Raw genomic sequence first — 20,879 nt, forward strand, 5'->3', positions numbered from 1 at the left:
TTAAGTTAAAATAAAATGTTTAAGATCTACAGGTAACTAATATCTGTATGATTCCCTGCTTTGACTTACTTTTTTTCAGTTAACTTTTCCCTTCAACCTGGAAAGCCTTACTTCCTTACTTCCACTTGGAATCCCACTCACCTTCAAAGCCCATTTTCTAACCCACACCTTCCTCCAAACTATGGAGATTTGATCTCTTCTTCCTTTGCTATCCTACAATCATTCATTTCTACTTATGAGACTTACTTTGCTATATCTTCTATTATGGCTATTTGCATACTTCAATTATCGCCATTATTCAAGTATAAGCACTTTGAGGACAGGAACAATGACTTACTCATTTTCTCATCCCAGGCAACACCCAGCACAGCGTGTATACATAGCAGGTTTCAGGTGATGTTTCTTGAATTGTGTTCTGACATTCTTCTGTTTCAGTGACTGAACAGAAAGAACACTATACCCCCCCAAACCTACGTTCAATTCATATCCCTAACACCACACCTAAGACCTAACTTGGTTATAATTTTAAACTATTAATTTTAAAATGCATCCACCAGAACAGGTTAATATAGGTGTACCTGTATATAAAAATTGTCATCTAAATTGTAGTAAAATTGCTGATAATTCTAAAGGAACTGTTAAAATTGATGCTTTCTGGTTACTCTTCAGGGGGTCAATACATTTTATAACACATCTAAAAGCTGTTTACTTAAGCAAAACAAAAAACCAAAAATGCTTTATTCAAACTTGAGACAGGGTTGTGCCTATTTACCTCCCAGCAGTACTATTTGATAGATATCTGGGAGTGTCTAGGGAGCCTGGCCCAAGCTCTGAGTGAGTTAGAAGGGCTGGGACAGGCATTCAGGTTTCCTGATTCCTAGTCCAATATTCTACTTCAGGAAGACAGTGGCTTTTTAGGTACACTCAATCCTGCAGTTCAAAGCCTGGAAGACTGAGGAAGCCTCACCACTATCTTCCCCTTCCTCATACTGCCAATCAGAACCAGCAGCTGTGTCCCACAGTGGCAATCTGGGCACCCATATTTGTGGTGTTTCCATCACCAAAAAGGCTGATCCAGATTTTAGGATTCCAGCCTATCTAGAAAGGTGACTTAAACACCCTGGATAAAAACACTCCCAACTCAAGAATGCAAAATAAGGGCTCAATGATCCCATTTAGCATTCTTTTCCCCCCTTCAGCATTTTTAAAAAGCACTATTCAGATGTTGTGGTGCTGGAATGACAATGACCAGTACTGGGGAGAGGGGTAAGAAAGAGCTGTTACTTATGCAGCTTATTCTTTTTTTTTTTTTCCTGAGAGTAGCCAAGCTCACATTTAACAGAGAGCTACCACAAAGGGTTCCAGTTCCAGTGCTTGGATTCCAGTTGCATCATTGCTTTAACATTGTCAGCCTTCACTGCTTTAACCATCTTAATCTGTAAAATAAACACAGGAAGCAGACAACAGCCCTATCCTTCAGTTTAACAGAGGAATACTTTACTAACAAAAATTAGACCTACATATAAGATTTTTAGCTATCCTATGTCTCTTTCCCCTCCCCTAGAGCTTTAAACAATAGGAAAATCATCTTCAATTGACACAAGAGACTAAGCAACCCAGACAGTTCACAGCTAGTACAGCATTTTTATCTTTCTGGAAGCTACCTATAAAAGGCAAGAGCCATTGCTGGGCTCTCTGGGTCACACGGAAAAAAATATCCTAAGAGAATAAATTAAGGAATAAGGAAACAAGGATGAATTCCACTACTTGGTCTAACAAAGAATTAATGAGGACCCATTATGGGCAAGAAGGCATAGTGCTCTGTGACACAGGAGACACCAAGATGAATAAAACTGTTATCGTCCTTGAGGAGCTTACAATTTAGTAGAAGCACACAAACTATAATAAGAAGCAGAACAAGGCAAGTGCCAAGAGGTATAAAATCTCTGGGAAGAAGCTACCAACCACTTCACTTTGATTTCATGCTAACAGATTAAAACATTCAGGTAAGGGACACCTGTTGTACTAATCTGATTGTGAGGAGAAGCCCAGAGTGAAAGCTCTCCTGAGATCTATGGAAACAGAAGCTACAGTGGGACATGATCTGCTTATCCACACTTCCGCTAAGCCAGGCCTACCCTGAGATTGTTCCAAGAATGACCCTACGTTAACCAAAGAAATTCTTATATAAGATTCAGAAAGGGTGGAAACCGGCGGCAGAGAAGTCGACAGCAATTGATGTTGTCTTAGGTCTGTGGCAAGAGGACTAAGCAAAACCCAGGCCAAGGTTGGTGCTGGGGGTTTTCAGCTTCTGAAGTTTCCTCTTTTCCATCACCCACCCCCAGAACATTCCAGCTCTCCTGCTCATCACCTGCATAGGTGGACTCTAGGGAGGGGACTTCTCTCCAGATGTATGCCACAGTGGAGCAATAACCACTCTGTGAGAGAATACAGTACTTAAGGGCTGGTAAGGTTCTTGTTGACCCGGCAGCCCGCTAATTCCCGAATCAAGAGACTAGGGATCCAGCTCCAGTCTGCCCTTTACTCTGTGTGACCTCGGACTAGTCATCCAAGTGCTTAGTTCCTCTCTTTCCCTACCTGTAAAGTCTGGGATTATGAGGAGACTGGGATTGAATTCGATGACCTCTGAGGTCTTAAAGCTTCTTGACCAGTCGGCACACGGAAGCACTGGACAAACAGCCCGTTGAATAAATAGCGAGGGCGGCCACAGGGGACAAGCGGCAGAGGGATCAGGCTGGTTTTACAGACGGGGAAACTGAGGCACGGAATACCTTGCCCCAAGGTTACTCCGGTTATGTCACTACGGGGGCCGGGCCGAAAGCTCGGGTCTCCAGACCTCCAGTTCCGGGCCCTTTTTCCTTTCGCCGAGCTGAGAAGAATGGCGTGGATGTCCTCGTCTCGGAGGGGAAAGAACTGTGCTCGTGCCAGGGTTGCGAGAGGGGCGGGAGAGGCCTTACCTTCCCAGATCCGAGTCCAGCCACCGGCGCCTCCCTCTCAGAACCTTATTCTGTCACACCCCCAGGACTCTTCAGGAGCCCCCTCCACTTGTGACCCTCTCGACGTGTCCAAGACCGCCACCGAAGCGCCGATTCCCGCCCCTACCCCGCCCCCTGCCTCTCTGGCCAATCGCCGCGCAGGGTTTCGGAGCGCCTGTGCGTCTCACCGCCTCTAAGGGCCGGAGAAGCCTTTCGTCACGCGGCGTGCCTCCCCCTCCAGGTCCTCTCATTTGCCTTTGCTCCACCTTCTCCAGAACCTAGACTCCTCCTGGCCGAGTCACAGTGCGAGAGTTCGTCCTGCCGGAAAACAGCACGGCGCGGCGGCGTTTTACGACGTCGGCGGTGAAAGGCTCTGGAAACCCTCCGACTTCTTCCCAGAAGCGGGGCGAAAGGCTGCGCGATGTTCGGTGCGGGCGACGAAGAAGACACCGACTTCCTCTCGCCTAGCGGCGGGTGAGTGACACATGCGTGGAGCAGAGGGCGTGGCTGAGAGAGCCTGGCCATACGGTTGGAGGGACCGCTTTCTTATCAGACCTCTTCCCAACTTCCGGGTCCAGACCCTTGCCACATTCCGGTGCTCCACAGGTCTCAGAATCCAGGCAGAGCTCGAAGTTGTGCTGCGTCTGTCCACCTGGATTCTGGACCTGGCATCTCCCCTGACGCGCAGTAGGATCCTGGGGTTCGACTTTTGCTTTCTGGGTCACAGTTTCTCCTTCTGTGAAATGGGGGTGATTATTGATGAAAATACCTGTCTCAGAGTTTTTATGAGTCAGCTGGTGCCTATATGAGACTTTCTCTTTTCCGTGGACAAGGCGGTGACACTTCAGAATTGGCGCTGGTGGGTCAGCTTCAGCATCCTTCAAGGCCTAGCTCGGATGTCACTTTTTGGTGCTTTCCTTTCTCCCACGGCCCCAGGGAGAATAAATTGATTTCTCTTACTTATTCCCACAACTAGGTGTGCTTACCTTTATCTCTGTACACAGAACCTACTAGATTTTGAGCCCTGACAGGACGAGAACTGTTTACGTTGTTCATACTGTTCTGCGCTCGGCACGGTTCACCGTTCCTGGCACATAGTGAGTGTTCAGGAGGTGCCTACTGAGTGAATAATGACTGTGAAATTGCACTGTAAAGCCTAAAGCCAATGTAAGAAACTGCAGTTGCTGTCCCGTCCCCAGTCACTATATAAACTAGCCTGGGGTACAGGTCTTCAAGAGGCAGGGTTTTCTCTCTTCCACTAATCAATGTTGTGTCGGTAGACAGCTTGACTCCCTTCAAACTTGTGAGCTGCCAAGTTCTGATCCTTGCAGAGTCTTTCTTTGAACATCTGTTTAACCAATTTAAGAATGTACCGAAGGGCTTCCCTGGTGGCGCAGTGGTTGAGAGTCCACCGGCCGATGCAGGGGACACGGGTTCGTGCCCCGGTCCGGGAAGATCCCACGTGCCGCGCAGTGGCTGGGCCCGTGAGCCATGGACGCTGAGCCTGCGCGTCCGGAGCCTGTGCTCCGCAACGGGAGAGGCCACAGCAGTGAGAGGCCCGCGTACCGCAAAAAAAAAAAAAAAAAAATATATATATATATATATATATATATATACCGAAGAATGATGAATACACCAATATATACTCCTCATTCTACGAAATATTTAGAGGTTACAAAAATGATTAAGCTGTTCTCTCTGGTCTCAGGTTGCTCTTAGTCCTGATGGAGAGTCCAGTACGTGATTGACCTAAAATGACACTGGCTCTCTTTCGGTCTTAAATAGGATCTTTTGACTTACACTGTGATCAGCTCTACATTAGCCATCCTGAGTCCTCTTTTCACTCTCACTGCCCTGTTCCACCCCTACCCTCGCTTTGGATGTCCTACATCCACTTAGTTCCCCCTTGAGTTCTTTCAGTTGCTCAATTATTTTAGAGTTAAGCAGTGCTTTGGTTCCTTTTTTCCCTACTCCACCCAAAACATTCACTGTTTCCACACATCCAGCCTGTTGCAGTTGACTATGTAGTCAGCCATTTGAATTAATGTTTTTTCAGACAAACTTGTTTTGTAAATGGCTGTGCCTTTTGAAAGTTTACAAGATATACTTTATTTATTTTTAATAAATTTATTTATTTACTTATTTTTGGCTGTGTTGGGTCTTCGTTGCTGTGCGCGGGCTTTCTGTAGTTGCGCGAGCGGGGGCTCCTCTTGTTGCGGAGCGCGGCCTTGCTCAGTAGTTGTGGCTTGCGGGCTCTAGAGCACAGGCTCAGTAGTTGTGGCACACAGGCTTAGTTGCTCCGTGGCATGTAAGATCTTCCCGGATCAGGGCTCGAACCCGTGTCCCTTGCGTTGGGAGGCGGATTCTTAACCACTGCACCATCAGGGAAGCCCACAATATATACTTTAAATTCACATTCTTCACTAAGTGAAAGTCTTTGAGGGAAGTCTGTAAATGAATGTTACAGCTCCCAACTTTATTTTTAATTTAATTTTTATTTTATACTGGAGTATAGTTGATTTACAATGTTGTGTTAGTTTCAGGTGTACAGCAAAGTATTTCAGTTATACATATATATATATCCATTCTTTTTCAGATTCTTTTTCCATATAGGTTATTAAAGAATATTGAGTAGAGTTTAGGGCTTCCAGCTTTGATGCAACAAGCAGTACACTGCTGACTGAAAATTCCTGGGTAGATAATGTCAGTCATGTGCTCTTCTCCACGTTCCTGGCCTGAGATAAGTTCTTGGTGGCTCAGCTATGCTGATTTCCTGGGCAGGCTCCTTAAGGACCTGAGAAACTAGTTCTAGGCAGGAGACTGTACTCCTAAACACAGACAACAGCTAATTGAATGATAAAAGGCTTAGTAAACGAAGTTATACAGGTGACTTATTTTTGTTCCCCGTAATAACCAGAAAAACTAAATCAAGTTTGAGAATACAGAAAGTTTCACCAACATTCCCTGATTCAGCTATTCCTTTATCAGTTTTCTCTAAGGAAGTAAAACATATGACAGTGAGTACTGCGGCTGCTTTTCAGTTCCTCTTGTACAACTGTAATTTACTGTAAATATTACTTGATTATTATTTTTTAAGTATCTTGACTTAAATGTGTGACTTACTTGATTCCACTTAAGATAGTCAAGCCTAACAGAAGTGAGAGTATTAGTGTCTAGGATGGCTGTCTAGACGATTGATAATCTGTGTTCCAAATTTCCAGGCCTCTTGGTCCATGGTTAACCTAGCAATAGTAAAGTGGTAATCAGAAGGTTTGTGGGTTTTTTTTTTTTTTTTGGTCTTAGCCCTTTCTTTCCGTTGAGACTTTGAAATGAAGAAATATGTGAATGCCTACTAAGTGTATGGTACGTGGCTTCAGCTAATACAGATAGGAATAAGGAACAGTTCCTGCCCCTAAGAAACTTCCAGTTTAGTAGTAGAATAAAACAATCCAATAATGATAATCAAAAAGCATTCTTAAGGGGCCAGTAATGTATATACCGGTGTTGTAGATTATATAAAAGTTATATCTAGGCAGGGACTTCCCTGGTGGTCCAGTGGTTAAGACTCCGTGCTTCCAACGCAGGGGGCGTGGGTTCGATCCCTGGTTGGGGAACCAAGATCCCACATGCCATGCGGCGCTGCAAAAAAAAAAAAAAAAAAAGTTATATGTAGGCAAATCTGATTAGCATAATGATGATAAATCACCAGTGTAGAGGTAGAAAAAAGAAATCTGGAACTGATCATCAGAAAGCATTTTCGGTATCTAAAAGATACTGAAAAGCCTAGATTCTGATGTTGATTCTGTCCCCAGTTAGGAGTGTGACTTTATGGACAAGTCACTTACCATCCTTGACTCTCCATTCCCCAGTCTATTAAATAATGGGGTTGCTCTAGGTGATCTTTGAGACTTTTCCCAATCCTGTAGTTTGTATTTATGCTAATATCAGCTTATAGTTGCAGGTCAGTTTGTGCACTGGCCAAGCATGGTTTCTTCCTTCTAGGGGTATCTGAGTTGAATCGACATTTTAAGGTAATAGGATGTGGACACGTGTATAAAATATATTGTGTACTTACCCTGTGCAAGGTACTGTACTAAGTACTATATATACAGTATTGTATTAATTTCTTTCTACTACTCTCTGAGGCAGTTTTTACTAATATTATACTCATTTTGCAAAGGGGAAATTAAGGCAGAGAGAGGAAAGTTGCTCAAGGTCAAACGGCTAAAAAGTAAAAGAACCTAAATTTGAAATCAGGCAAGCAGATTTCCACCAGACTGCCTGTATGCCTTATTATTATTATAGAAGTAAATGTTTGATACCACAGTTTGGAAAAGAAGTACTTGAACAACCGAAAGAGTCCCCGTTTATTAAAATACATTGATAAATCATAAATGCATGTATTACTGTTTTGTTGTTTTGTTTTTTATTTTTGGCTGCGTGGGTCTTCGTTGCTGCGCGTGGGCTTTCTCTATTTGTGGTGAGCAGGGGCTACTCTTTGTTGCGGTGCGCGGGCTTCTCATTGTGGTGGCTTCTCTTGTTGCAGAGCATGGGCTCTAGGCTCACGGGGTTCGGTAGTTGTGGCATGCGGGATCCATAGTTGTGGCTCACGGGCTCTAGAGCACAGGTTCAGTAGTTGTGGTGCACAGGCTTAGTTGCTGTGCAGCATGTGGGATCTTCCCGGACCAGGGCTCGAACCCGTGTCCACTGCATTGGCAGACGGATTCTTAACCACTGCACCACCAGGGAAGTCCTGTATTACTGTTTTTAATGAGAAAAGAAAAGGAGTATAAAATTAAGGTTAGATAAGACTTTGATAACTAAATGCACAGGCTAACATTTTTTAAATTTTTTAAATTAAACAAATCTTTTTTATTTTTTGGCTATGTTGGGTCATCGTTGCTGCGCACAGCCTTTCTCTAATTGCAGTGAGCGGGGACTAGTCTTTGTTGCAGTGCACGGGCTTCTCATTGTGGTGCCTTCTCTTGTTACAGAACACAGGCTTTAGGCGTGTGTGCTTCAGTAGTTGCAGGCTCAGTAGTTGCGCCACGCAGGCCCTAGAGTGTGAGGTCTTCAGTAGTTGTGGCGCATGGGCTCAGTAGTTGCAGGGTGCAGGCTCTACGGCACGCGGGCTTCAGTAGTTGTGGCTTGCGGCCTCTAGAGCGCAGACTCAGTAGTTGTGGCACACGGGCTCAGTTGCTTCGCGGCATGTGGGATCTTCCTGGACCAGGGATCAAACCCGTGTCCCCTGCATTGGCAGGCAGACTCCCAACCACTGAGCCACAAGGAAAGTCCAACATTTATTTTTTAAATGTGATTAATGCTGGAATGACTTTTCCTATGAATTATAAACTTAGAGACTAAAGTCCAGAGTTAGCAAGCTCATTCTTGCTAACATAGTTAGGGAGATGTGTACATTTGAAAACATTTCAGAAGTGGAAAGTGTAATAATTTACAAAAAACCTATGCCCCTAAGTCTGTGTAGAGTTCATTTAAAAAAATAATAGAAAATAGAATTAATATGAAAGATAATTAGGTTGACCTGGCTTTTGGATTGATTTTGCAATCATCAATTGGCTGGCCTTTAGGGCATCTGTGGAAACTTAGTTTACCTACAGCACTTTTGTCTTTACGTTAAAAAAAATAAAACGCACCTGCAAAATTAAAAAAGCAAATCCAATACCCATAGTTTACTGAAGCTACCAAGGACATTCTTTCTTATCAATGATTTGTGCATAATCTGTTAATCTTAACTAGGTTCTAAGCTTTGCAAATTTTTCAGGAGGTTAAAGGCATTGTTCAACTTCCTAGAATCTTATTCTTTTAGGGAATCTGCTCAGATTGCCCTGAGTAAAAGGAGAAGTCTTGGTCTTTTCTAAATTTCATTAGCATTTGTTTATGTCTTAATGTAGGCCAGCACTGCTGTCTATAATTGCAATATCATTTAAACCTCTTAGTCCTTTAAAGTAGACATTGTTGGCCCCATTTACAGGAAACTCAACACTACCTTGAGAAAACAAGGTAGTAGTTTCAAATCATATTAAATTTATTTTGCAAAATGCTAGTATGTATTATACATTAAAATTATCAGGGAAAAAAGACCAAAAAAAGTTGTTGGGATGTTTCAGTATTTAATAGTAACCAATTACCATGTTAGATGATAAAGACTGAATAAGTTTTATTAATCTCTATGGAGTGTAACTCCATATAGCAGCTGCTTGTTATATATCTCATGTTATAGTTTGCAATTATATAGTATATACCTAATTCCCTTGTTAGAGTATATAAGCTACTTGAAAACAGAACTGAGTTTTGCTCACCAATGTATACCCAGCACTTAACACAGTGTCTGATGCATATTTCTTTTTTTTTTTTTTTTTGCGGTACGCGGGCCTCTCACTGTTGTGGCCTCTCCCGTTGCGGAGTACAGGCTCCGGACGCGCAGGCTCAGCGGCCATGGCTCACGGGCCTAGCCGCTCCGCGGCACGTGGGATCTTCCCAGACCGGGGCACGAACCCGTGTCCCCTGCATCGGCAGGCGGACTCTCAACCACTGCGCCACCAGGGAAGCCCTGATGCATATTTCTTGAATGAATGAAGTATAGAGTTCTGTGGGAGCCCCAAGGAAGATCACCTAACCTAGACTTTGAGATTAAGGGTCAGCTTCCGGGGAAGAATGTTTCAGGCAGAGAGAACAGCATATCCAGAAGCTGGAGATTAGAAAGATCTTGCCTTATATGAGAAATTAGAAGTTCCACAGTGTGACTGTAGCATGCAGTTGGAGATGAGAAATGGTCAGATAGGAAGCTGGGGAGGTAAGGAGAGGTGCGGTCTTGAAGGGGCTTGTAAAACTGTCTTATGGAGTTTGGACTTTTATCTTGGTAATATTGAGGTGTCATTGAGAGTTTTAAGGAGGAAAGAGACTTGGTCAAATTTGGTTTTGAGAAAGGTCACTGTGGGTGCAGTGGGAAGGATGGATAAGAAGCAGACACGACCAGGGTAGGGAGATGAGACAGGAGGTGGCTGCAGGAATTCAAGCTCTGTAGATGTGATGGTGGTCTGAAGTAGGGAAGTGTCAGTGAGGCTGGGGAGAAGTGAACGAGTTCGAGAAATAGCAAGTAAGATCAAATGGACTTGAGGATTGGTCATGAACACCAGGGGAAAGAAAAGTCAAGGTCGATGCCCAGATTTCAGTTTTGGTTGTGGGTGTTTGCAGAAAAGGGTTAACATAGTAGACCTGAGATGGTTATCCTTAGAGAGTCTTGCTTACAGGGTTGGCTGGCAGCTGGAAACTCGATTGGTAAACAGTTCCCCACACTAAAGCTTTCCACAAATGATAAGAGCGGCTCACTGTGCCTACACTGTTTATACAGACGATATGGTTTATTACTGAACCTTATCTTCCTTCTGGGAGTCTAGAATTTTGGTACACGTTAGAAGGTTTCTATGTGACTAGCCCACAATAAAAAACCTTGGGAACTGAGTGTCTAATGAGCATTCCTGGCAGACCACTCTCACATGTTGTTACAACTTATTGCTGGAGGAATGTAACATGTCCTGTGTTATTCCACTGGAAGAGGACTTTTGGAATTTTGTTCCTGGTTTCCTCTGGACTTTGCTCCAGTGTTCCTTTTCCCTTTGCTGATTTTGGTGTGTATCATTTCCTTGTAATAGACCTTAGCCCTGAGTGTGTGTGTGTGTGTATATGTATATATATATATATATATTATACATTATGCTATAATTGTATGGTAAGTCCGGTGAGTCCTTCTAGCAAATCACTGAGCCTGGGGGCAGTCTTGAGGATCCTGGCACAAAATGTCATTCATCAAGAGAGGGAGCACAAGAGTAAGAACAGGTTTTCTGGGCATTGGGCATTGGAAGATATGAGTTCTGGTTTGGACATGTTGCATTTATGTTCCCTGTGGGATATCTGTGTTGTCTGCACCCAGGAACAAATTCTGGGCTAGGAATACAGATTTGAGCACCAGCAGAATTTGGATAGCACTGATATCAAGGTAAATAAATTAGATTGCCAAGGGAGAGTGAGTATGAAATCTTGGGGACATGGATATTTAAAGGTTGGGCAATAGTAGAAGAGTCCAAGGAGTTAAATGAGGAGCCAGAGAGATGGAAAGACAATAAGAGAGGGATCCCATTAACATTTATTGATGTCTTATTTGGGCTGGTCCCTCCTCGCACCCCTGCAGGTATCCCCACAGAAATCAGAAGAGTTTGTTTAAAGAAGAACAAGTTAGTTGACAGTGTAAAAAGGCAGCATGAAAGCCAAATAAGATAAGGACCGATAAACTGTTTATTAACAAATAGGTTGTTGGTGATTTTAGTAACAGCAGTTTCAGTGGAATAGTTGGAGCATGAGATTCATCACAAGGGATGATAAAAGAATGGTTCTGCTGTGAAAGATAAAAGATGAAATCATATATGGGACTATGTTTGATGCAGTAAGTTTGTAATATGGTTTTTTTTTTTAAAGGTGGTGATTTTCTTTCTTTCTTTCTTTTTTATTTTTTGAAAGCGTGGAGTCCTAACCACTGGACCACCAGGGAATTCCCTGTAATACAGTTTTACTTCAGTGTAATAAACTAGTGAAAAATAGGGAACTATGACCTGCTAAAGGCAAGAATGTACAGTTTGAAGAGACCATAGGGAGCACCTGGACTAATCACCTTAATTTACAGATGCAGAAACTGAGGTCCAGAAAGAAGAGATGCCTTGACCAAAGTCCTGTGGATGGGCAAGGTCATTTGATGCTGTTCATATCAGAGATACAATCTTGATTTCGAAGAGACTTAGTTGCCGCTTCTGTTACTGAGTGGTGGGATATATAGTCAAGGAGGTATTTGTTCGAGGTAGGAGCATGAGCAGCTTTTATAATGATTCCAGGTTTGAGATATGTCAAATGAAATGTCATTTTCATTTTCTACTAACAGTACCAGATTGGCCTCTCTTTTCGGACTGGATCAGGCAGCTGCTGGCCATGGAAATGAATTCTTCCACTACACAGCCCCAAAGCAGCCTAAGAAAGGCCAGGGAACAGCACCAACAGGTAAGTTAAGAGGTTAGGATTGGCCCCTGACAGGTTAGTTGGAATGATAAACAACCTTCTAAAAGTGACATGCCAGGTCATCCCTCCTTGATCAGTCTGGCCAAGCTCACCACCAGCGAGGTGCATGCTGCTCTGAGCTCTGAGATCCTGAATTCTGGCGGCTAGGTAGTATGCTGTTTTTTGTTTTTTTTTTTTAATTTATTTATTTGGTTGTGCCGGGTTTTAGTTGTTGCATGTGGGCTCCTTAGTTGTGGCATGCGAACTCTTAGTTGCCACATGCATGTGGGATCTAGTTCCCTGGCCAGGGATTGAACCCAGGCCCCCTGCATTGGGAGCGCAGAGTCTTAGCCACTGCACCACCAGGGAAGTCCCAGTATGCTGTTTTTTGGAAACTGATGGAGGAAGGTCACAGGCAAGCTCTTCTGCCCCATGTGGACACCACTCTCCAAAACTTTGCCCAGGGTGCTCTACGTAGGCGCCGTCCAATATTTTGGCAAGAAGGAAGAGCTGCTTTTCCCATCTTTCACCTGGGTGGGTTAGATATGTGCTGACAGTGAATTTTTCCCAACTAGAGAATGATGCTCAATGCTGTATCCCCTGAACATTTCATCAGGATGAACACAAGACATATTGAATGAAAATTTGTTGAACGAAAGGAGAAAAGCGGGGACTAATATTTCTAAAAAACCTATGTGTTTGGTCTCAGGTGCTTCACCTAGATTGTCTTATTTAATTCTCACAACAATTCTGTGAAATAGGTGAGACTACCACCATTTTAGAGGCTCAGAGAGGTTTAGGCACATGGTTAAGATCATACAGCAGTAAGTGACAGTTGAAATTTGAACCCTGATCTGACTCACTCCAAAGCTTGTCTACCATCCTCTACACTTTGCTGTCTTTGTGTAAGAATCTGAAGAGGAGTGAGGGACTGATAGAAATAGCCCAGAGCAGAACAGGTGGTAAGGGACATTAAATTAAATATTTGTTGAATGAAGAAGAAAGTATTGAATGTCTTTTATATGCTAGGCACAATGCCAACACTGAGGATGTCGTTACGATATTTAGAGTTGAACAGTTGCAACAGATACTGTATGGCCCATAGTCTGAAATATTTACTGTTTGGCCCTTTACATACAATGTTTGCTGACCCCTGCTCTAAGTCTTACCTGTCACTTTTGGCAGCTTTGCTGTGGATTGCTGGCCCTGTTCTCCAAGCCATAACCTGGCCAGATTTCTAGTAGGCTATGCTTTTACATTTCCTGTGGCACAACTCTTCTCAGCAGTGTACTTCTAACTCAGTTTAAAGTGGTTGAATTAATGAATGTGGATAAAAACAAACAATCTCAGTCCCCACCCAATGAAGTAACTTGCTTTTTAAAATTAGAAAACAACAACTGTGAACTAATTATACTTTTAAAGGGGAATTATAGAGGCATTTCAACTTAAAACTACTGTCTTATGTAGGCATTTACAAATAAAATAAAAACTTGCAATACAGGAGACGCTCTCTGTTCAAGGAGTATTTATATAACAAGTCTTTTTGGGAAAGGAGGTGGCTGCAGCATAGTTCTTGAATCTCTTCAGATCTCTAGAAAAACAGAGCAACTGGACAAACCTTGGATAATATTTACAATAAAACCAATTGAAAAGGTATCCTTATGAACGCCCCCAATACAAGCAGGTATGAACACAAGGCTTCCGTGGTATCAACATTTGCATGGGAGAAAACAAGGAAGCAATGGGAGAATATTTGAATCTGAGAATGGGCGAACCCAAAGTGGCCAACAGGTGTTCATGGGAAATGTGGCAGGCCAAGCTGGAACTGCAAAGCATTTTGCCCATTTTAGTTATGGGTAAGTACAAGGGGTTGATGATGGTGACTAGAACAGGAGCAGTCTTGCTCCTATGAAGTGTTGAAACTCATCCACTATGGTGACCTTCCAGGAGAGGTCCCCACCCTGAGTAGGACCTGCTGAGAGTGGAATTAAAATGAAGGAGGATAGGGATATTGAAAGTGAAGAAGAAAAGATCCAGATAAAAGTAGCTCTAGAGGGCTTCCCTGGTGGCGCAGTGGTTGAGAGTCCGCCTGACGATGCAGGAGACACGGGTTCGTGCCCCGGTCCGGGAGGATCCCACATGCCGCGGAGCGGCTGGGCCCGTGAGCCATGGCTGCTGAGCCTGCGTGTCCGGAGCCTGTGCTCCGCAATGGGAGAGGCCACAGCAGTGAGAGGCCCGTGTACCGCCAAAAAAAAAAAAAAAAAAAAAGTAGCCCTAGAATAGAATCAGGAAGTCTCAGGAGGAAGCCCATTCTTCCCGCTTTTTTGAATTCTGTATCCAACAGAACAGTGAGTTCCATGAAGTTAAGAAAGCCACCCTGAGCCATGCCTCTGTCTAAAAGTTCAGAAAAGCAAATTTCACATAAAAATGAACAATAAAAAAGTATCAGAGTCAAACTCCATGCAAAGTTATAAGAGCAAGGAGCAGAATAGTATCCCTACAGTGAGAGCTCTACTCTGTGAGAATGTTTCTTACTGAATAGATCAAAACTAAAACCACCTATTACCATTAAGAAAATAACATAAGACATGAAATGAGAACATAAGTGAGAATTTTAAAATCTCAGAAGTAAGTGACAGGACTTAGGCAAGAATTAGAGATGTCAGAAAAATTATTTCAGAAATGAAGACTAAACTAGAAGGAACACAAGAATGAATAAACACAACAGATTATGCCTTAAGAGAAATAGAAGGTTAACAGGAGGATGTTTTTAAAATAATTAAAAAATTTAAGAGATAAAAAGTTTTGAAAGGAAAGTGACCAATATTGAAGATAGCAAACAACTTCCAACGTGTGGAATATACATATGTATATTCCCTGAAGAATTTAAAAAAAAAAATAGGGGGGGAAAACAGGCACCTAAAACTATAATTCAAGAAAACTTTCCTTGGGAAAAAAAAAAAGATTTGAAAATACATATTAAAAGCAGTCCTCATGAGCGGGGAATTCAAGAATCTGTACAATACTGATTTCCGAGAGGAAGACGTGTTTAACCAATGAGAAGATCACATGATTGTGGCATCTGACTCACTTATCCCTCTAGCAAATCCATGAACAGGGGTGTTAAGTAGGGAGATGAGAGTGTACTGGGAAGAGTTGAAACTAACCTGAAGGAGGATGCTAGGCTGACCTTGGGGAGACAGTAATTTTTCTGTGTTTCAGACTTGGCCTGATAACTGAGGCCTTAGTTCCTCCGTTTTTCGGTATTCACTGCTTCTCAGGAGAAAAGTTTTATTGTAGCATTACATACAACTGTAAAGTACTGATTGAATTTAAAACTATGTTGTAGGTTTTTACAAAAGAATAAGGAAAACAAGAACAACCCAGACTAGGAAAATAAGCCAACAACATAAAATGGGCAATTCATCAAAATAAAACAAAGTAAATGGCCAATACAAATCTATAGAAAATGTTAAATTTCTCCTTCCCTGTAATCAATAAATGCAAATGAAAACAACAGTGAGGTGGCATTCCCCTTTTCCTAATGCCACCCGTATCCCATTGGTAAAGATTTAGAAAGATTATCTCCCCTTGCTGTCAGGGATGCAAAGCTGGCCTACCCATACTGCTGGTGGGAGTGTAAACTGGTAATGGCATTTCTCAAGGGCATTTGGGCAGGTTGTAACAAAACCTTAAAAATTTTCACACTCTTGCATGCCATAATTCCATTTTTGGGAATTAATTCTAAGAAAGTAATTAGAGGTACATGCAAAAATGTGCATTTTAAGGACGCTCATCATAGTGTTATTTATCATAGAGAAAAATTGGAAACAGCCCAAAGAAATGTCAAACAATAGGAAGTTGGATGAATTCTAGTAGAGTCAACATAGTATTTAACCATCAAAAAGTGTTTTTAGGACTATTTTGTGTTTTGGAGACTGTTTTGAAAAGTATAAGGAAATGCCTACACTAAGTGAAAAAAGGAGATTGTCAAATCATTAATTTTCTTTAAAAAAAGATGAAAAAGCTGGAAAGTTTATGTGTATAGAAAAAGGACTAGGAATAAATACATCATATTATTAATGTTTATTTTTGGGTGGTGAGATTATAGGTCATTTTTTTTACGTGTTTCTGTATTTGCTAAGTTTTCTACAGTTGTACATGTACTCTATAACCAGGAAAAGGTATTTCAGTACTGTTAACAAAATTCAACTGAGTAAATTTTAAAGATCTTATTGGCTGTATTCAGTGATTCATGAATTGAGAAGCATCCAATCTAGTAGATAGGGGCTCTGACAAAATGAAAGTCCTTTATAGGCAGAAGGGAGCAGGAACCAGGCAGAAGGGGGAGTCTAGTGTAACACTAGGCAAAAAAGTGGGTTGCTTATTACAAGGTTACTTTCCTTTAGGGGATAGCAGAGGTCTATCAAACAGATTACCTAATTAGTGCTGATCAGATCATTCTGGTTTAAGATTCCATTTCTGGGAGAGCCAAAACTGTAATTATGTTGAATCTCTGTTTGGTGGGGTGGGTCTTAGCCTAAGTGACTCCATTTTGGGTCTGTTGTCTTGTTTTTAATAACCACAAAAGGAATCAAACAAGGATACTTTTGAAAATAAGTTCTTGGTTGCTATGGCCATGCTTGTGTTCTCAACAGATTGATGTGGTGAGTGTGAATATGTCATTTACTCTAAATATACTATTTTTAAATGTTAGTGTTACTTTATACCACTGTAAAAGTAAAGTAATGGATATAATCTTAATATCATAAGTTTTCTACCCCAGAAGTAAGGGAAGGGGAAACAGCTTCATTTTTATTTATTAAAGCTGTCAAAATATTGGAAGGAGAAAAGGAAGATGGAATGTGACCTTGTTTTCTAGACAGTGCTTCTCGTCCAGCCCAAAGACTTGTTTGGAGTGGAGCCAGAATCCTGGGTTCTAGTCCTAGGCTTGCTGCTGTCATCGTGTAAGGCACTTGGGGGCTTAGAGCCTCAGTTTCCTCATCCCCAGACACGGCCATAGGGCCATTTTGTGGATCAAATGAGGACAATGGTCATGAAAGCATTGTAACACTAACTACAAGGTTAAAGAAGAATTTTGAAGCTGCTTTAAGGGTTAAAAATCAGTTTCAAGCAAGAAATGAATGACAACTTTGTTTTCTGCCTTATCTCTTCGTCTTCAGGAAATCAGGCGACACCAAAAACAGCACCCACCACAACAGGCACTTCCACAGTATTGGTTGCAACAGCAGTCCATGCATATCGCTAGTAAGTAGCTGAGAAGGAACACTTTATAAAGTTGGTGGGGGTGTGGGTTAAGCTCCTGCGTTTTGCAGTAAGCCTTTCTGTTCATTGCAAAATGGCTACTCAGTCCTGCCATAGACAAAGTATCAGTAATGCTTTTTAATGTTTCATTTGGAGAATTTTGCACACAAAACTTTGAAGAGCCATTATCTTGTGTACTTTCTCTAGGAACTGCTTATACCCTCAACAACTGCCTTTTTAAGCGCTCAAAGAAAGCCACTCCACTGAGATATCATGAATAGTAGATGTTTAAAGAGTAAAGAAGTTGTATATGAGCTTTAAATTATAAACTACTCACCTCTGTCCCTATCTAGAGGCTGAATGACTAGATTCCCCACTTTATATGGCAGAAAAGAAAGCTGGTTCTACTTAGTTGAAGGAAGTATTAATACCTGTTTTTCTTGCTTCTGTAGCACAAATGGTCAATATGTAAAGCAGGGCAAATTTGGTGCTGCAGTCCTGGGAAATCACACAGCCAGAGAGGTAAGATTGCCTCCTCGTCTCATGTATATTCACGTGTCCCAAATTATATCAGTGAGCCGGTTTTTATCGGGACTTGTCTGATGTCTTACATATCAGAGGATTAGATTGATTGTTTGTACTGAATGTGAATTTTTAATGTTAGATATATAATAATATTTATAGTCACATTTTGCTTACTGTTGTGTATTAAAACAAATTCAACTGCTCAAAGTCAGTAAGTTTGACCTTTGTGAAATGGATCTAGCTTAAGAATTTGGAGAGTTTCAGAGTAAACCGTTTACCGAGGACATCCTTTCTTTAGGTAGTGAACAACATTTAGTGTACCACTTAGAGCATGACCACCGTTTATCCTTTGAAAGTTTGATGAGTTGGGTAGTCGATCACACAGCAAAATATTGGTTTGAGTCAAAAAGATGTGGATAGAAGTGTGGAGACTGATTTCCTTTTGTGGGTTGTATCTAGCTTCAAATTCTGCTCCAGAAGGTTTTGAACATTGTTGAAATATGCATAAGAAATAATAGAGGGCTTCCCTGGTGGCTCAGTGGTTAAGAATCCGCCTGCCAATGCAGGGGACATGGGTTCGAGCCCTGGTCCGGGAAGATCCCACATGCCGTGGAGCAACTAAGCCCATGCGCCACCACTACTTAGCCCGCGCGCCACAACTACTGAAGCCCACGCGCCCGTGGGACATTTAATGAGTTTGGGGGTGGTGTGGAAGTCCAAGGGCTGTGCCAGAAAGGCAGAGGGAAACTTCTGCAATCTTGTGGGGCATAGGAGATAAAATCCTACTGTAGGGTGGGAAAGCAACAACCTTCCTCTCAATACATGTGCTAGATTTTGAACTTCATGGGGGAGGAGGCTAAAGAATCTCAGCTCAGAATCTCTGATGGGCAGAAAAGTCAAGACTGAGGAGTCAGAGACCTTCCAGACTCTTAATCAAAAGCTTACGAAGATAGTGCTCAAGAGTAGGGACAACCAGAAATGGACCAGCTCTTAATAAATGTGTGATCCTTTCCTGACCAGCTCAGTCTATAAGATTAGCTCCTCACTCTATCTGCTTCACATAGGGTAAAGAAAGTCCTTTCTGGTGCAAGATTGTATATGAGCCCCCGTAGTCAGTCCCTCCCTCCCTTCTGGGGTTGAATTTTAATTTGTGTGTGTATTTGTGTGTGTAGTAAATATATAGGAGACATAAAATTTGCCATTTTAACCATTTTTAAGTGTACAGTTCAGTTGCATAAATTACATTCACAGTATTGAGCAACCATCACCACTATTTCCATTTTTTTGTCACCCCAAACAGAAAATCTGTAATCACGAAGCAATAACTCCCCATCCCCCTTCCCTTATTCCCTGGTAACCTCTAATCTACTTTCTATCTCTATGAATTTGCCTACCCCAGGTATTTCATATAAGTGGAATCATACAGTGTTTGTCTGGCTTATTTCACTTAGCAGAATGTTTTCTCAAGATTCATCCATGTTGTAGCATGTATCAGAACTTCATTATTTTTATGGCTATATAATATTCTATTGTATGTATATAACACATTTTATTTATCCATCCATCATTTGGACACTTGGTTGTTTCCACCTTTTGACTATTGTGAATAACAGGCAGTGAACGTTGACGTATAAGTGTATGTTTGAGTCCCTGTTTTCAGTTCTTTGACATGTATACTAGGAGTGAAATTTCTGTGTCATATGGTAATTCCTTGTTTAGCTTTTTGAGGAACTGCCAGACTGTTTCTACAGCATCCATACTGTTTTACATTCCCACAAGCAATATATGAGGGTTCCAGTTTCTCTACTACCCTGCCAAAACTTTATTATTTTTCCTTTTTTTTTTATAGCCATTCTAATAAGTGTGAAGTGGTACCTTATAGTGGTTTTAATTTGCATTATCCTAATGCCTAATGAGGTTGAACATCTTTTCATGTACCTGTTGGCTGTTTGTATATCTCGTAGTCACCCCTCATGCAAATAAAAACACCAACAAAATAAAGACATAGCTAACTATAGTTAAAGAGTAGGGTCAAAATGAGAAGAGATTAAAGTGGATGGTGAGAAGATGTAAGTTAAACTTTAAGCTTTAAGGGATGAACTGAGTTTTGAGTTTTATGCCTATATGAAGCCTGACTCCTGACATCTTACTGCTGATTTTGTATTGCCTTTTAATTTCTGTTCTCTCTTTTTTTCCTGCCCATCTTTGCTTGAGTACAGTATAGGATTCTTCTTTATATCAGTCAGCAACAGCCAGTTACTGTTGCCAGGATTCATCTGAACTTTGAGCTAATGGTAAGGCTTCCTGTATTGGAATCATCAATCCTTTGGGATTGGTTTATAGGAGAGATTGATCTGTGCATACCTGGTGGGAACTAGATCCACTACTTCCGCTCTGGAGAGCAGAGTGGATAGCTTTTTTTTTTTCCTTTTTTTGGCTGTGCTTTGTGGCTTGCAGGGATCTTAGTTCCCCGACCAGGGATTAAACCCGGGGCCTCAGCAGTGAGAGCACCAAGTCCTAACCACTGAACTGCCAGGGAATTCCCCAGAGTGGATATCTTAACAGAGCCTCTTGGAAAGGTCTCTTGGCTGCCTTCTGGGAATGTGGACTAAGGGGTGATTGGTGGAGGGTGGGAGGGAAGAAGAAAGTTCCCTGATAGCTCTCTTTGGGTCCACCTGAGTCAAGGCCCTTCTACATGAACTTAGGCAGCCAGATTTATCTGCTACACTGCCTGCAGTTGAGTTATCCCAACATTTCTCCTTTCCCCAGGTTCGGCCCAATAACTATAGCACCTTTTATGATGATCAGAGACAAAACTGGTCCATCATGTTTGAGTCTGAAAAGGCTGCTGTGGAGTTCAATAAACAGGTAATATCTATATATTTTTTAGTGACAAGCATTAAAAAACCCACTAAATTCATCAGTTGAGCTTACTGTATTTTAGGGAAATAATAAGAATACTTATTGAAATTGCTTGAAAATGAGACTTTAAGGAGAAAAAAAGGCTAAATGTAAACTTACATCTTTAAA

At 41.9% G+C, this 20,879-nt stretch overlaps 1 protein-coding gene across 6 annotated transcripts in view; it reads left to right on the forward strand.

The window, feature by feature from the left end:
• Window positions 1–3,321: 3,321 nt before the first annotated feature.
• Window positions 3,322–20,879, forward strand: part of FKBP15 (FKBP prolyl isomerase family member 15) — a 54,206-nt gene continuing 36,648 nt past the window's right edge. For all 6 annotated transcript variants that reach the window (XM_060154568.1, XM_060154572.1, XM_060154571.1 and 3 more), the window contains exons 1-6: window positions 3,322–3,470; window positions 11,947–12,062; window positions 17,243–17,327; window positions 17,777–17,846; window positions 20,069–20,143; window positions 20,619–20,717. In XM_060154568.1, the coding sequence (XP_060010551.1) occupies window positions 3,418–3,470; window positions 11,947–12,062; window positions 17,243–17,327; window positions 17,777–17,846; window positions 20,069–20,143; window positions 20,619–20,717 (498 nt within the window). In that variant the 5' untranslated portion in view covers window positions 3,322–3,417. The remainder of the gene's footprint in view (window positions 3,471–11,946; window positions 12,063–17,242; window positions 17,328–17,776; window positions 17,847–20,068; window positions 20,144–20,618; window positions 20,718–20,879) is intronic.

Source organism: Lagenorhynchus albirostris, chromosome 7 (assembly GCF_949774975.1).
Source record: "Lagenorhynchus albirostris chromosome 7, mLagAlb1.1, whole genome shotgun sequence".
Classification (NCBI taxonomy): Eukaryota; Metazoa; Chordata; class Mammalia; order Artiodactyla; family Delphinidae; genus Lagenorhynchus; species Lagenorhynchus albirostris.